Below are 15,828 nucleotides of genomic sequence, written 5' to 3' on the forward strand. Positions count from 1 at the left end.
AATTCCTAGGGGACCAAAAGAATTTAGAAAATCTGAATCAATTAACACTAGGTAGAAATCTACTAAAACTATTTAGCCCAAATTTTAACCAGTAAGTCCACTGGTTTATAAAAAGCAAGGAGGAACAGTCTCAATAATCAAAGGTGGAGAGATAAAACCTGCATTTTCTCATTTCAGAGAGGAAAAATCCCTCATGGACAGATGACACTAGGTTTTAAGTGTTATCAATTTGCGGAAAGTAAGCTGTTACCTAGTTAGATCAGTAATTGTTAAGATGGTGGCCGAGTTAGAAATAGACTGGTGTTTTGTGGAAATGGAGAGGTTTATCGCATCACATTGGCCAGCGTATGCTTCTTGACTTCTTTCGGTTAATTTTGTGAAACTATCCTACATAGATAAAAATGTATAAAGCATACATATACGTTTAAAGAATCATAAACAGATGGATAAAGAGCACCAGATCAAGCAAGCATAGGAGTCATCTTGAGGGTAGGGGGAAGCCTTTAGCCACAATGTCCCTAGAAGTAAATGTGATGCTGAATTCTGAGTCATTTCCTTGCTTCTCTGCATGTTACTACCACGTAAGTATGTGCCCCTGATCAACGTAGTTTATTTTTCCTGTCTACAGACTTTTCACAAGTGGAATAACATTACGAACATTACTTGTTTCTGGTATTCAACGTCATCTATGCCCATGAGGAGTTTCCAGGTTGGGGTGTTTCCAGTTTGTACATACATCCTGGTTCCTACATGCGGGAGTCTCTTGGCCATGTAAAAATAGATTTACTGAAAATCAAGTATGCCTTTCTTTAAATTTACCAGCTCATGCCAAAGTGTTTTCAAACTTCTCATAATTTACACTGCTATCAGCAATGTTTTCTATTGCTGTGTCCATTGTAATGCCTAGAATTATGAGGATTTCTTCACTTTTTTGGCCAGTCTTGTGGGTAGATTGCATGGCAGATTTTTTATTTCTCTCGTTACTGATGACAATGAGAACTCTACGTTTACTATTTGGAATTTCATTTTTACAAAGAAATGGTGCCTGTTTTACTAGTGACTTACCTTTTTATTGACTTGCACAAGTTACTTAATATTCTGCATACTAATTTGATGTCAGTTGTGTGTTGCCAATATCTTTGGGCTAATTTTCTCTCCTTATGACAACCTTTGACTAAATATAAATTCTTAATTTTCCTGTAGTGAATTTATAGTTTATGCCTTAGTATCTTAAGGAGCCTTCCTTATTCCAAAGTTATGAAGATTTTTTCTTTTCAGAATTACAAGAACTTCCCTGGTGGCCCAGCAACTAAGACTCCAAGCTCCCAAATGCAGGTCTGGGTTCAATCCCTGGTCAGGGAACTAGATCCTGCATGCCACAACTAAAGATCCCAAGGTGCTGCCACTAAGACCCTAGTGCAACCAAATAAATATTTTTGAAAAGAATTATAGTTTTGCCTTTCATATTTAGGCCTGTTATTGCACCCATAATTTTAGTGATTAAAGATAATGTCAAGTTTCATTTCTTTGGCTGTTGGTTCCTAGGCCAAAGCCTCATTTGATTTTCAAAACCACCCTATGAGAAAGGAATTACTTGTTTTACAGATAAAACTAACCTCAGAAAGATTAAATAACTTGCCCAAAGTCACAGTACTATTGACACAACCAGAAGCTGAACTAATATAAAAATAGCCTCTATTTTTATTATCTCAAAATACATCTGTGGATTTTTTTTTTAACTTTTTGGCCATATCCCGAGGGATGTGGGATCTTAGTGCCCCAACCAGGGATTTAACCCTCATGCCCTACACTGGAAGTATAGAGTCTTAACCGCTGGACAAAAGAAGTCCCTGTGGTTTTTACAGTGTTTCAAGGAGTCTAAAACTCAAAATTTGTCTAACCCCTTCCATTATCTTGCTGTTAAACACTGAAATGACTGAATTGTTCATTTTTCTCCTCTCCAAACGATGAGTACAAAAGGAAGGATTTGTATTCTAAGTGCATTTATTTTTTTAAGTGCATTTAGAAAAGCAAGTAAAATTATGTATTTATTTTATAAAACCATGAGAACAAAGGAAAAGTTTTCTAGATTGCTTTCCCCCCAGTGTAACAAGTAGTAAACAAATCTTGTTCAGTAATAGACTCACTTTATTTAAAGCTAAGAAATATTTCTTCGAGGGAGATGTTAAGCTCTAAAATACACATTTGCCAGATATTCTAGTCACCTTGTATTGAACAGAATTTGGAATTAGGGTGTATGTTTAAACCTTATTACACTGAACAATTTTAAACTAGAATATTAGTCTGTTCTGAGTATACAGATTTGGTAAACAGCCACAAAGGTGATGGTTGAAGCCAATGACTGTCCAAGGAGGGAGAACAGGACCAGACCAAACACAGAGCTCTGGGAAAGACCAGTCTTTAGAAAGTGAGAGATGAGGAAGAAAAGGAAAGAACCAGAGGAGGCAGCAAGAGAACGCAGGAGACAGGAACTCTGAGCTGATTCAGGAATGGGGACACTGGAATGGCTACCCTTTCCTCACAACCTGGCTTTCCACCATAAGGAAGACCCTGTCTAGGCTAATGGTGCTCTTGATCTGGACCTGCACAAAGTGAGTATCCAATAACATTAGTGACTGGTAGCCATTGCCGCCTTAGTCTTTGGCATGGATGTCATAAACCGCATTATTAATCATTTGAGGGCCCAGTCTGGGTTTAACTTCCAGCTCACTCAATGCCTCCAACTCACAGCATCTTATGTATAAAAGATGAGTCCTACTTCTTTGAAGTAAGTGTCTAGAATCTTGTAATCAATACAGATTCCCAAATGACGAAGAAACATGGAACTCCTCCCTAGGTTCTTCTTCCATTGGGCTTTGCTGTGCAGGCCATACAGATCTGTAAAGCAACCATTAGTGAAGCCAAAGAATTTTCTTATTCCAGGAACTGAAATTATCTTCAGATTCCTTCCTGTTATATAAACTAATGATAACCAACCAATATTTAAGCCTTATCTCTGCAACTTCCTTGATTTTCCTGTCGAATCCATAGTCTCTCCGTGATCAGCTCCATCCTATCCATGTCAGCACTCCTTGGTTTCAGCTTTAGAACACTGTCAATATTTCACTTCTCAATACTGGAAAAAATGGTGGACAACCCTGAACTTTATTATTATTTAGTATTAATCATCAACACAGTGAGACCTTAGAGTAAAAAAAAAATTATTTAATAAAAACATCGTTATAATTTTTTAAAAAACATGTGTGGTAGAGGCAACAGTTTTTAATGTACTTTTCATTAAAAAAAAAAAAAAAAAAAAAAACTTTGAGAGAAATGAGAGATCCTCCCCCAAAGTTGGATACACTAACGTTAAAATTGGTCACCATATAAATAACCAAGCACCTTGAGATAATTCTGTTTTATAAAACATCTTCATACAAAAAAGGAAAATTGAGTAATGCCCCAAAACAGGGGCATATGAACATGAATAGGTGAAAATAGGGATACACCTTTTTTATTTGTCATCAATTCAGCAAAATTTTTTCCCAAAAGAATAATAAGAATTATTTTCTTTAATATCAAAATCTACTCTAAAACACTAAAAACTGAAAATAAAAAGTGGGAGAGGAAGGGGAACTAACTAGGAGAGTAAGGGAAATTAATTAGAAATAATAAATTTATAAGTAATAATTTAAAACACTAAGCATAAAGTTTTTTAAAACATCTCTGATACCAGAAAGCAAAAGTCAGGAAAAAAACAGCAAAATGGCCTTTGGATCAGGGACCTCAAAATACAGAAGAGAATCATACTTTTCATTATCACAAGATTGTGCTTAAATGACAAAAACAAATCCATTTTCTTACCTAGTCTTTCAAATAAACAAAACAAGATAAAAATCTACAAGATCAAATTAATCTTGAAAATTTAAACTTAAAAGTTTAAACCTCAGATTGAAAAGTTAACCTATCTTTAAAAGCTGGTAGAAGTGTATCAAACTCTACGTCTTACAGAGACACATTTATAATACCTATAAATTTAGACTTTTAGTTTTGGGTATACCTGTACTGAAAAAATAAATTCTATGTTAAATGTTGTATGGTTATGTTTAACAAGGTTATACAAAAAAAATAAATAAGACCAAAAACTGGAACTCTAAATGAGTATATATATTTATATAATTTCTTACCCGTGGGATAAAAGTTATCATCACAGTGTAACCAGTCACTGATTTTATAGCATATCCAAATGATAAATAATAGGCAATAGTTAGAGGAGATCATCATGGTATGAAAAAAGCAAGGAAAACAGTGCTTTATTTTCTTTGAAAATCACTCAATAGATGACAAAGGCTTTCATGTTCTCCTGATGGAAGATCAATGATATAAAATAAATTAAGGAAGATATATTTAGTACAATGTGGAACTACATTAAAACATGTGACATTATTATTTAACATTCTGTAATCTTAACAAGGCTACTAGAAAGCTTGTATTTTTGTGACATTCTATGGAAAATAATGTACTTAAGCAATATGATTTACCTTAGTGTGAGACCTTCATATAATTTTTTAAAGAGATGATCTATTTTTTAAAATTATCTACAACATGATAAGAAATAATCTCCATTTTTAAACATAATACTTTGTCCTAGATGTATATATTTTTAAGGTTATCGAGGTGAGAGGAACCTGACGGGATACCAGTTTTCCTAGATGTGTTCTAGGAAACATGCACTCTGTTCCTGGGGTGAGAAATCAAGTCCCTTTGTTTCCCCTCTCTCATTTCACAAACTATTCTTCTCCATCACCTTCATTATATCACATTTTGCTTAAAACTAGTTCCTGTGAATTCTCTCTCCTTTGTAGAATCAGGTCTTTTGAAATACGCCATGGGAAACACAAGACAGAGTTTTAATTGGTACAAACACATAAAGCACTCACATAGCACAATCAAACGTGACCGTATACAGAACAAAAAGGATATCAATTTTTCTGAGTTTAGATGATTAAGTAGCTTCCCCAAGGGAGGATAGCGGCTTAGTGAGGGCACGCATCCCAGGAGAATCAGCTTATGTTTGGCTCTGGTTATAGCAACGTTAAGACGTCGCCAATCTTTCAACAGTTCACCAAGCTGAAAGAAAGATAATTTTCATTCTTTGAGTTTTCTTATTTGAGGTTTTTCTGAAAAAGAACAGTTTTTATTGAGCCATCTTCCTACTTTCAAAAACATATTCCAAAAAAGATCCAACACATTCAAAGTGCAGACAGTTGCGAAAAAAAACTTGCCCATGATGCCAACCTCAAGTATTTTATTGTGGGTGTGATATCCATGGGGCTTCCCGAGTGGCTCAATGGTAAAGAATCTGCCTGCCAGTGCAGGAGATATGAGTTTGATCCCTAGGTTAGGAAGATCCCCTGGAGAAGGAAATGGCAACCCACTCCGGTATTCTTGCCTGGGAAATCCCATGGACAGAAGAGCCTGGTGGGCTATAGTCCAGAGGATCCAAAAAGAGTTAGACACGACTTAGCGACTAAACAACAACAACGATATCTTTGCCATAATTTTAAATGATTAAATATGTATAATGAAAATGTTTTAAAACTTTAAACATATTAAAAAATAAATTTTAGGGACTTCCGTGGCAATCCAGTGGTTAAGACTCTGCACTTCCAATGCAGGGGGTGCAGGTTCAATCCCTGGTCAGGGGACTAAGAGCCCACATGCCCTACAGTGCAGCAAAAAAATAAAAACAAGTAAAATTTTCAAACATTAAATACATATCATAAAGAACTGAAGTTGTCTCCACTTAGTGTAGTATTGTTTTTAAATGTAATAAAAACTCATATAAGACTCAAAGGAGTGGTTAAATATACCATGTTCCATATATACAGTGGAAAACTTTGCACCTTTAAGAGAAGAATGAAATCTCTTTCTGTGTAATGACATGTAAAGATCTCCAAGCTATATTATTAAGTGGAAAAGGCAAAGTCCAGAATAGTATATATATTAACTTTTATGCACAAAGAAGGGAAACATAAATACTGATTCATGTGCTTACATATGCTTAAAGAAATTCTAGAAGGTTAGCAAAAACAAACAATCCAAAAAACCAAACATGTGAGGATAAGAACTGAGTAGAAGAGTAACAGGGAAGAAGGGAGACTTCTTACTCTGTGTATTTTAAAAACTATATGCAGGTATCACAAAGTCAAGAAAAATAAGTCAAGGAGAGATAAAAACGCAAAAAAAAAAAACAGCCTGGAATTATCTACAAATTTGAAAGTAAGCTAGGAAAAGTTTATATGTTTAAAATGCTCCAAACATAATAGCCAAAAGGTTGGAAGCAACCCAAATGTCCACTAATGGATGAATTGATAAACAAAATGTGGTATATACAGGCAATGGAATAATAATCAGCCTTTAAAAGAAAATTCTGTTACATGCTACAATATGGATGAACCTTGAGACATTATGACAAGTGAAATAAGCCACTTATAAAAGGACAAATACTGTATGATTCCACTTATGTGGAAAATTCATGAATTCATAAAGTTCTGTCAAATTCACAGAGACAGAAAGTGGTTGGCAGGAAATGAAGAGAGAGGGAATAAAGGAGTGGTTATTCCTGGATATAGAATTTGTTTTACAAAATGAAAAAGTTCTGGAGGTTAGCTGCACACACTGTGAATATACTTCATACCTGTGAATTGTACACTTAAAGACAGTTATGATGGCAAATTTTAAGCTATGTGGTTTTCTAACATAATTTTAAAGAAGAGAGGTAAATAATGTCCCAAACAAATAGAAAATAAAAATCAGAAAGCAAAGCAGAAAATAAAGTTAACTCACAGTTCCATCTTCATTGCTTCTAACAAAAGATACTATAATGATACTTTTGTCTCTTCCTTGGTACCTGTCAACTGTATTAACTTCAACCATCCCAACGGAAGAATGTGCCAATAAGTCGTTGATGACCTTTAACTGCTGCCTGTATGGTGCAATGATACCAATATCAGAGGGTTTACAACCAGCCTGTTTTAAACAGAAAAGAACACAATTTAAAATGAAAAAAATCCTGACTTTTGTTATTTAAGCTTTACTAAATTTATTAAATAAAATGTTTACATAATGTGACAACTGATGTTTATAATACATGTTCCTATGTATAACACAAGTTCCTACAAGGAGGAAATAAATTATTGAATTACTCTAAGGCTACATCTACATTTCCTGAGAGGCAATGATTTCCACAAACACCTCTCCCTGAATTTTTAGAAGTTCGTGGCAATATAATGGTTTGTATGCCACCAGAGCAGTGATGCCATACCAAAACAGTACAAAGAAATAAATTTTACTTTCTGCTCTCCCTTCTCACTGAAGTTTCCAGTCTCCAATCATACTGACTTCTGTACTAAATGGACACAATCAGAATTATCTGATGTTACAGAAAGTTATCCTAAGTGGAAACCCAAAATGCCATTATTGTATTAGATACAGTAATTACTATCTTAGATAAATGTTGTCAAAATAAAAACATTCAAGCTTCAGTCCTCTTAACAGAAGTTAATGCTAGGTCTAAAGTTCCTTAAGTTCTAACATTCTATTACCCTGCACCTTAATATTAATTTGCCCTCAAAATTCAATTCTAAGTTACCTTAATAAAAACTGAGGTCAGGAAAACAACGAGTTTGGCTTCCATTATATTACTGACACCTCCCTTTTCAACTTGTTCTGGTGCTGGAACCTAAACAGAAAAATATGCATCCCGCTTGTGAAACAATCTCTGAAGTAAAGAGTACTGTCAGTACACAAGTGGCCACAGAGACAGTACTGCCAGATATGGACACAGATGAAAAATATCTTCCTCTTAAAATTGAATGTAAAAGAACTGGAGTCACTTTTAGAAGGAAACCCATCGTAAACATGCTACATAAAGTTCATACTAAAATCTCTACGAAAGTCAACCATACACTGAGCTTCACATACATTACTGTGTTATCCCGTTTTATAGGCATCAAAGGCCAGAAGAGATAAGTAACCTGCCCAAGCCTTACAATACACCGTGGCACTAAGATTCAACTTAGATCTGGCTCCAATATCTGTGTTCTTTCCATTTTCTTGTTACTCTTTATACAAATAATAGAGCCATAAAGTTCCCCAGGTTCTACCACCCCTAGTAAAAATTTTAAAGGATTATTTTGCTCTTACGTCACCCCTACATCACCTTGATTAATTTTAATATAACTTATTTGGAATCCTGAGGCCAAGAGACAGGAAATGCAAGTAGCAAAAATAAAGAATCTGAACAATCACTGGTGAGGTTAATAATTATAACTTCTAACTAACAGATTAGAGTTGTGGTTTATAAAAACAGTCATTATCAACTACACCTCCATAAAAAATAAAATGAAAATTTTAATTACATAAAAATATAAAAGCAGTTATTTATGAGATCAGTTTATCTGAATAAATTTTCCAGAGCCTGCCTGCTCCTCAGTATTGATTCTTCATTCTGAAACACTAGAGCAATGTCCACGACAATGAAAATTCCAGCATGGTACATGAATGGTAAGGCCCTATTTTTAACAACTGCTGACTCCACCCATCTTAATAACAAAATATATAATTATATTAAGAATGATATGCATAGATCAAATTGATGACTATATTTTTAGTTGAACTTATGTAAAGATTTCCAAATCAATAATGAGAAGCAGTATAGAAAACAAACTGTAGGAACACAGAGTCAAAACTTTATTCTTAGTTCCTAGAAATAAGAATCAAGTCATTTAAAGTCCTTGCGCAGATTTTTTAGTGATAAATTTGTAAAGAGGTCTTTAGGTGCATGTGTGGGAGCAGGAGACGCATGGGAAACCTCTGTACTTTTAGCTCAGTTTTGCTGTGGGCCTAAAACCACTCTAGAACATAAAGTCTATTTTTTTAAAAAAGGTCTTGAAAAGAACATCAGTTTGTCTTACCTTCTGTCCATTTGTAAACCCAAACTTTTGACAGTATCAATGCCAATTACTTTTCTAGGAAATGTAATTATATACTTGCATTCACTTTCTAGCTTTCCTACTTCAAAACAATTTGACATCTATCAATCATCAGAATAAACCTCCTCCCAAAGATAAGTGAATCTGTAGAAAGAAAAGATTCTTTTGTGTGAAAGCATAAGAAGCACACTAGTTTTAACTGATAAGCTGTAATGAAGCAATCGCTTCTGAAACTGAGGAATTTAAATAGGGCAAACGGAGAAGAACGAAGGAAATGTTAGTTTGTGTGTGTGTGTGTGTGTGTGTGTGTTTTACCTTGTGTGTATTAAGAAAACAGACAGGATTGTTTGGCTCGAATGCTCCAACCAGCCAAGGATTTTCTGAATAATCAGCATAAAACTCCAGTTCCAGCTTTACATCTTTAAAGTTAGGTAGGTTTATCACTGCGTTGGCCACTTTATCTGATCCACACTCCAGCTTTCCTTCGTATGTCAGTTTATTACTTAAGGACATAATTTTACTAAGGGAATTACAAAAATAATTTTAGTTTGGTGATGAACACAAATATGAAAATCACTCATAGCTGACACTGTTACAAATACCTGTTCATTCTGTATTGCACAGTTAACTGTACAACTGCATTCTTATTCTGCTCCAGCCTCTTGAATAAGCTTTCACTCATGCCAAGAGCTCTGTCAACGAATCAAATTCAGGATTATCAGTCTACTGAAATCATCCTTTAAATAAGTATCTAGTTTAAAATTGAAACCTTAATGTCTGCTTACCTTGCTTCACGGTTTAGCACCAGGGGAGGAAGCTGCTGATGGTCCCCCACCAACACAAATCTCCGTGAAAAAAAAAGTGGCCCTAGGCAAACAGGCTGGCTAATTTGAGAGGCTTCATCCACTATACAAAAATCAAAAGTTTTACGAGAAAATATGGGATGGTTTATTCCCATACATGTTGTTGCAACTATAAGCTAAACACAAAGAAAAAAAATAGATCAGTTCTTTAATATGTCCAAGAAATAAACCTTGTTTTCCCCATGTTTGAAATTATAAGATCAAAAAAGAGCTCTTTGTCCCCCCAAACAGAAATCCCCAATGTTTTTTAATTTAGAAACACTTACAATGTGCAAACATTTTTAATTTTTTTCTATAAATTTTAAAAAATCAAGTTAATTTTCCAGACACAATAACAATGCTCAAGTTTGGATCTATCGAAATGCAAATCTGAACATTTCAAGAGGCAGTAAGTTAATGAATTTTTTTTTTTTAATGTGAACTAGGACTTCACTTCTGGGAAGATGGAGTACTTTTCCCTATCACAAAGTACAACTAAAACCCCTGGACATTATATATAAAACTTTAAAGCCTCTGAAAGGTGGAGAAAAGATAAATCAGCTAGAGACCTTGGGACATGAGGAAAAGCACAGTAATTTGTTCCCTGGGTTTTCTTTTTGCCTCACATATCCCAGATTTCAGACATATGGAACATTCTAAGTGAAAAATTCCAATCCCAGAAGATCACATATGATATGTGAAACGAAGCAGGACTTTATGGGGCCCTCCTGGGCACAAAAGCCTTTCTAGGTCCCTCATTTCTTATTTGTAGGATAAAAGCTTCAGCCTCTTAGATCTCCTCAGAGTTCCAAAGAGCAGATTCATAACCCCCTTTTAACCATGCCTGAGTTCACGCTAATAAGATGACTTTCTTGCATTCTGTGAGTCATTCAAGCAAATGATGGAACCCAAGGAGGAAGACATAGGAATTCCCCAAATGGGCACAAGAGATCTGAACTTGCAATTCAGAACTGAAGTAGGGGACAGTCTTGTGGGTCTGAGCCCTTAACCTGTGGAGCCTGCACTAACTCTACATAGTTAGTGTCAGAAGTGTGAATAGAGAGAAACAGAGTTTTTCTTTACCAGGATATTTTAAACTAGAAGATGGGAGCCCTGAAAAATAGACCAGAAACTTGTTTCAGTTCAGAAGCAAAGAGCAAACTATAAACTCATAAACTGGTCCTATGGTTTATATAAATGAACCTGCAAATTCACTCAATGCAATTGAATTTCTCAAAGTGCCATTTCTCTCCTCATTCTGACAGCAAAAATTATTGTTAGTATGATTATACAATAATTGTACTTACTTGACTATTGTAGAGTTCTTCTAAAAGAGCTAAAGATTTAATGGACTTTGATCTGCAAATTTCCTCCTCTGTAAATTTTTGGATATCTGGATGTACCTTCTGAATCTGGCCCAAGCGCAAAAATCCAATTTTAAACTTTGCTAACTTCAAAAGAATATTGTCAACAGCAGAGTGTGTATAGCTGGTCAACAAAACACTAAAACCACAGGCATAGAGAATTCTTACCTATTAATAAACAAAAGAATGGAAAAGAGCATTACTTTAAGCTCCTGATAATTTTTAACATTTATATTTTTCAAAAAGAATTAGAAAACTTAACAGGAAGCATATCTAAGAGCCAAGCCAAGTAACTTTTTATTTCCTTTGATTTTCTTTTTTTGACTGCACAGCTTGAGATATCTCAGTTCCCCCATCAGGGATCGAACCTGGGACCTTGGCAGTGAAAGCAGTGAAAGAGTCCTAACCAATGGACTACCAAGGAATTCCCCAAAGTAACTTTTTAAAAAATTATAAAGCCAAAATGTCTTATGAAAGTTAACATGGCATTATTATGCTATCAATGATATGTTACCAATATATTAATTATACCACGATAAAATTGAGTACATATAAACTTTGACTAGTGCCTGGCACAAAGTATCAATCAGTAAATATGTGGTGCCATCATCATCATTATTCTAAGACTGCTCAGAAATTTATTGACATGAAAAAAAAATTCAATAAGAATCTGTATCAGGGACTTCCCTGGTGGTCCAGTGGCTAAGATTCTGTGCTCCGGATGCAGGGGGCCCGAGTTTGGTCCCTGGTCAGAGAACTAGGTCCCACATGCCACAGCTAATGATCCCGAAGGCTGCAACTAACTTCTGGTGCAGCCAAATATATAAATTTTTTTTTTTAAGAATCTATTTAAACCTCCTCGTACAACTTGTCATTTTTTAAAGCGAAGAAAAACAGAGATTTTAGACAATCTTAAATGCAAGGTATACACAAGATGATTACAACTATCGGTAATTTAGTTTTTCTATTTCTCATGTCATTCTTAGTTTGAAACAAAGACATTTTGATTTGAAATTCAGCCCGTTTGATAACCAGTATCACGTTCTCTGAACTGAAAAGAAAACGGATTTAAATACCCAGCTTCTAAGCAAAAGAGTAGTAATTCTTACGAGAGTACATATTGTAGTTGTTTTCCCTGTTCCCGGCATACCCACGATGAGGGTGTAGTCTTTTGAAAGAAGTACCTTTTTCATGGCTTGCCTCTGAGGCTTATTCAAACCTACATTTAAATTTAAAAATAATAGGGATAAGAGCGTTGAATTTTCAATGAGCAACTTAACTATAAGAAAAGCAGCCTGTGTTCTAGCCTGTTCTTCAATAGTCTTCTCAAAGTAAGCAAATATCATGGTGACATTAAAAATCACATGTAAACTACTTCCAGAGAGAGGCTGTCTAAAAACCGTAATTAGAAGTTTAATGAATCATTAAGACACTAGACTATAATACAGATTAAATTAAAAATAGAACCAAGAAAAATTAATGGACACAGGCATGCTGATTATAACATACCTTTCAGAATGCAGGCAACTGTGTCCTTTGCATCATGTGGAAGAACAGAACTGAGGTAGGATATAAACTGTGGTTCACGAAAGTCAATGATTAAATCTCGAAGTTTTTGGCTGAAAAGCAACAACAACAAAAAAAATGCTTTTTATAATATTCCTCAGGAAACTGGAGTAATGTTCAGATTCATTTATCATTACAAACCTGGCATGAGTATTTTCCATCAGTTTAGAAAGATTTCCTAATGGGGTAGCTATATCACAATTTTTTTCTTCCTGGTCCAATCTGAACAAAGTTGACTCTGGGAGTCCTGACAAGTTCCTGAAACAGCAAAACATATGTATGTGAATATTTTTCATTTAACATAGTCAGTGGGTCGGTATAAGAAATGTGTTACTGTCTTTTGATACAGCAGATAAGAATCTTCCTGCCAGTGCGAGGGACATGGGTTTGATCCCTGGTCTGGGAAGATTCCACGTGCTGCAGAACAAATAAGCCCATGCACCACAACTACTGTGCTCTAGGGTTCACTTGTAGAGCCTGGGAGCTGCAACTACTGAAGCCTTTGCACCTAGCACCTGTGCCCCAAAACAAGAGAAGCCACCACAATGAGAAGCACACACAGTCCAGCTAGGGAGTAGCCCCCACTCTCTGCAACCACAAAAGTCCATGCACAGCAATGAAGACCCCAGTGCAACCAAAAATAAAAGAAGTAAAAAGTAAATGGGCCAGAATAACTATGAAAATGGCTACCAGCCCCTAACACATACTTGCCAACCAAAGGCAGGATAAGGCCCTGGATTGGTGAGCAAACAGAATAGGGGAAGGCAAAAGGTGGTGGCTGGGACTCTGAGCTCCCACTGAAGGGGGCTCAGGTTCACTCCCTGGTCAGAGAACTAGATCCTACATGCCACAACTAAGACTTCATATGCCACAACTAAAACTCTCGCATGCTGCATCTAAGACCTGGAGCAGCCAAATAAATTTAAAAAAAAGGGCAGTTAATAATCCGAAACCTACAACATCTGCTGACAACTCACTTGGCCTTCCTTGAACTCCAACCTGGGCTCACCACCCCCAGCAGGATCCTGAGCACATGGCCCCTGCCTCCTCAGGCCTGCAATACATGTCTCTTTCCCAAAGGCTTCTCCCGCTCCGCTATCAGGCTGACCTGCGATGTTCCCGAGGTCCCTTCCATGCTCCTCTGTACTGTTCTTTCTTGTCATTTCCCTACTGGTCCCATGGCTCCACCTGAGTCTGAATCCCAAATCTACATCACCAGGCCTGACCTAACATTCCTCTCTTACCCCATTTCTCACCCAAGCTTCAGCTTTGAATGTCCAGCAAGCAGCAAGATCTTTCCACTGAGTTAAAACTCAGGCAGTGAAAGTTTGCAAAACGGGACAGCTTTTTATCCCTGCTGAAGCCTTCTCCTCCTCCTGGGGACCTGACCTCACGTAATGGCTCTTGCATCTACATGACTGTCTTTTTTTTCTTAACATGACTGTCTTGATCCTTCCCTCTCCCACCCTGCAGATCCAATCAGGATCTCAGTGTCAGACAATTTTACTTTCCAAATACTTCTCAAAGGCATTCCACCTTCTCCGTCAAAACTACCTTGCTCCCAATCACCTCAAGCCTGGGCCACTATAGCAGGCGCCTGGTTCCTCTGCTTTCAGTTTTGCCTCCACTGATTAGCTCTATTCTCCACAGTGCATTCACAGAAAAACTGCAAATCTGATTATCATTCTTTTGTTCACTTAACATGGTACATAAACCCTTCTATGACCGGACCTCTCCAATAACTCCTTTATCTTTTACACTGCAGAAAGCAGTTACTACCTACACTTTCCAGAACACCCCACCGCACACCATCAGGCCTTTCCACACCCCGTGCCCTCTGTCTGGTATACGCCTCCCACACTGCTTCACAGAGCTAACATTCCCCCACAGGATGAAGATCTAGAACAACCCTTTTCACTCGCCTTCCCCGAGCCTCCTAAAACTGGGTTAAATGCCTCTCCTCTGTTTCCCATTAATTCAAACACTTGTCATATTAGACTGAAATATATATTTATTTGTTACCCACAAGACTACAAATTCTTCAAGAACTTGCAAAATATCTAACACATGTTAGGTACTAAATAAATACTTCACAGGACTGACTGAAGGGACTCCTAAGAAACAGCAGAAATATCATGGCTTATACACCAATATCATGAAACCTGGGCTAGGGCTAGTTACTGCTTAACCAGGATTACTGATTACTGGAGAGCAAGCCTGGAAATTTCCACTGCAGTTACCCTCTGGATCCCAATTACTGATCTCCACCCACTGAGAAATGTGACTCATGCCTGCACTTAAATGCAAGGAAGGCTGGGGGTCCAGGAAGAGGGGAATACGGATATTAACGAACATGGATATTAGCTTCTACCACAAATTTTCATACCAACTATTCTACTATTTACTTAATATTTTTCTTTAAATTAATTTACTTTGTTTTAATTTACACTTTATATCACAACTATAAATGGAAAATGGTGATTGCAGCCATGAAATTAAAGATGCTTACTCCTTTGAAGGAAAGTTATGACCAACCTAGATAGCATATTAAAAAGCAGAGACATTACTTTGCCAACAAAGGTCCATCTAGTCAAGGCTATGGTTTTTCCAGTGGTCATGTATGGATGTGAGAGTTGGACTGTGAAGAAAGTTGAGCGCTGAAGAATTGATGCTTTTGAACTGTGGTGTTGGATAAGACTCTTGAGAGTCCCTTGGACTACAAGAAAATCCAACCAGTCCATTCTAAAGGAGATCAGTCCTGGGTGTTCTTTGGAAGAAATGATGCTAAAGCTGAAACTCTAGTACTTTGGCCACCTCATGCAAAGAGTTGACTCATTGGAAAAGACTCTGATGCTGGGAGGGATTAGGGGCAGGAGAAGAAGGGGATGACAGAGGATGAGATGGCTGGATGGCATCACAGACTCAATGGACGTGAGTTTGAGTGAACTCCGGGAGTTGGTGATGGACAGGGAGGCCTGGCGTGCTGCAATTCATGGGGTTGCAGAGTCAGACACGACTGAGTGACTGAACTGATAAACTAATAAATGGAAAAAAGCAATT

At 36.6% G+C, this 15,828-nt stretch overlaps 1 protein-coding gene across 4 annotated transcripts in view; it reads right to left on the bottom strand.

The window, feature by feature from the left end:
* Window positions 1-4,214: 4,214 nt before the first annotated feature.
* The window catches only part of DNA2 (DNA replication helicase/nuclease 2), a 37,122-nt gene continuing 25,508 nt past the window's right edge, over window positions 4,215-15,828 (bottom strand). For 2 of the 4 annotated variants that reach the window (XM_069571877.1, XM_069571878.1), the window contains exons 11-20: window positions 12,910-13,026; window positions 12,712-12,821; window positions 12,312-12,421; window positions 11,146-11,370; window positions 9,782-9,975; window positions 9,599-9,688; window positions 9,312-9,516; window positions 7,655-7,744; window positions 6,850-7,032; window positions 4,737-5,130 (exon numbers count right to left, since the gene is read on the bottom strand). In XM_069571877.1, the coding sequence (XP_069427978.1) occupies window positions 4,813-5,130; window positions 6,850-7,032; window positions 7,655-7,744; window positions 9,312-9,516; window positions 9,599-9,688; window positions 9,782-9,975; window positions 11,146-11,370; window positions 12,312-12,421; window positions 12,712-12,821; window positions 12,910-13,026 (1,642 nt within the window). In that variant the 3' untranslated portion in view covers window positions 4,737-4,812. Of the gene's footprint in view, window positions 4,383-4,736; window positions 5,131-6,849; window positions 7,033-7,654; window positions 7,745-9,311; window positions 9,517-9,598; window positions 9,689-9,781; window positions 9,976-11,145; window positions 11,371-12,311; window positions 12,422-12,711; window positions 12,822-12,909; window positions 13,027-15,828 lie in introns of those variants that run through there. The other 2 variants (XM_069571880.1, XM_069571879.1) reach the window with 2 other exon arrangements.

Source organism: Ovis canadensis, chromosome 25 (assembly GCF_042477335.2).
Source record: "Ovis canadensis isolate MfBH-ARS-UI-01 breed Bighorn chromosome 25, ARS-UI_OviCan_v2, whole genome shotgun sequence".
In the NCBI taxonomy this organism is placed as follows: Eukaryota; Metazoa; Chordata; class Mammalia; order Artiodactyla; family Bovidae; genus Ovis; species Ovis canadensis.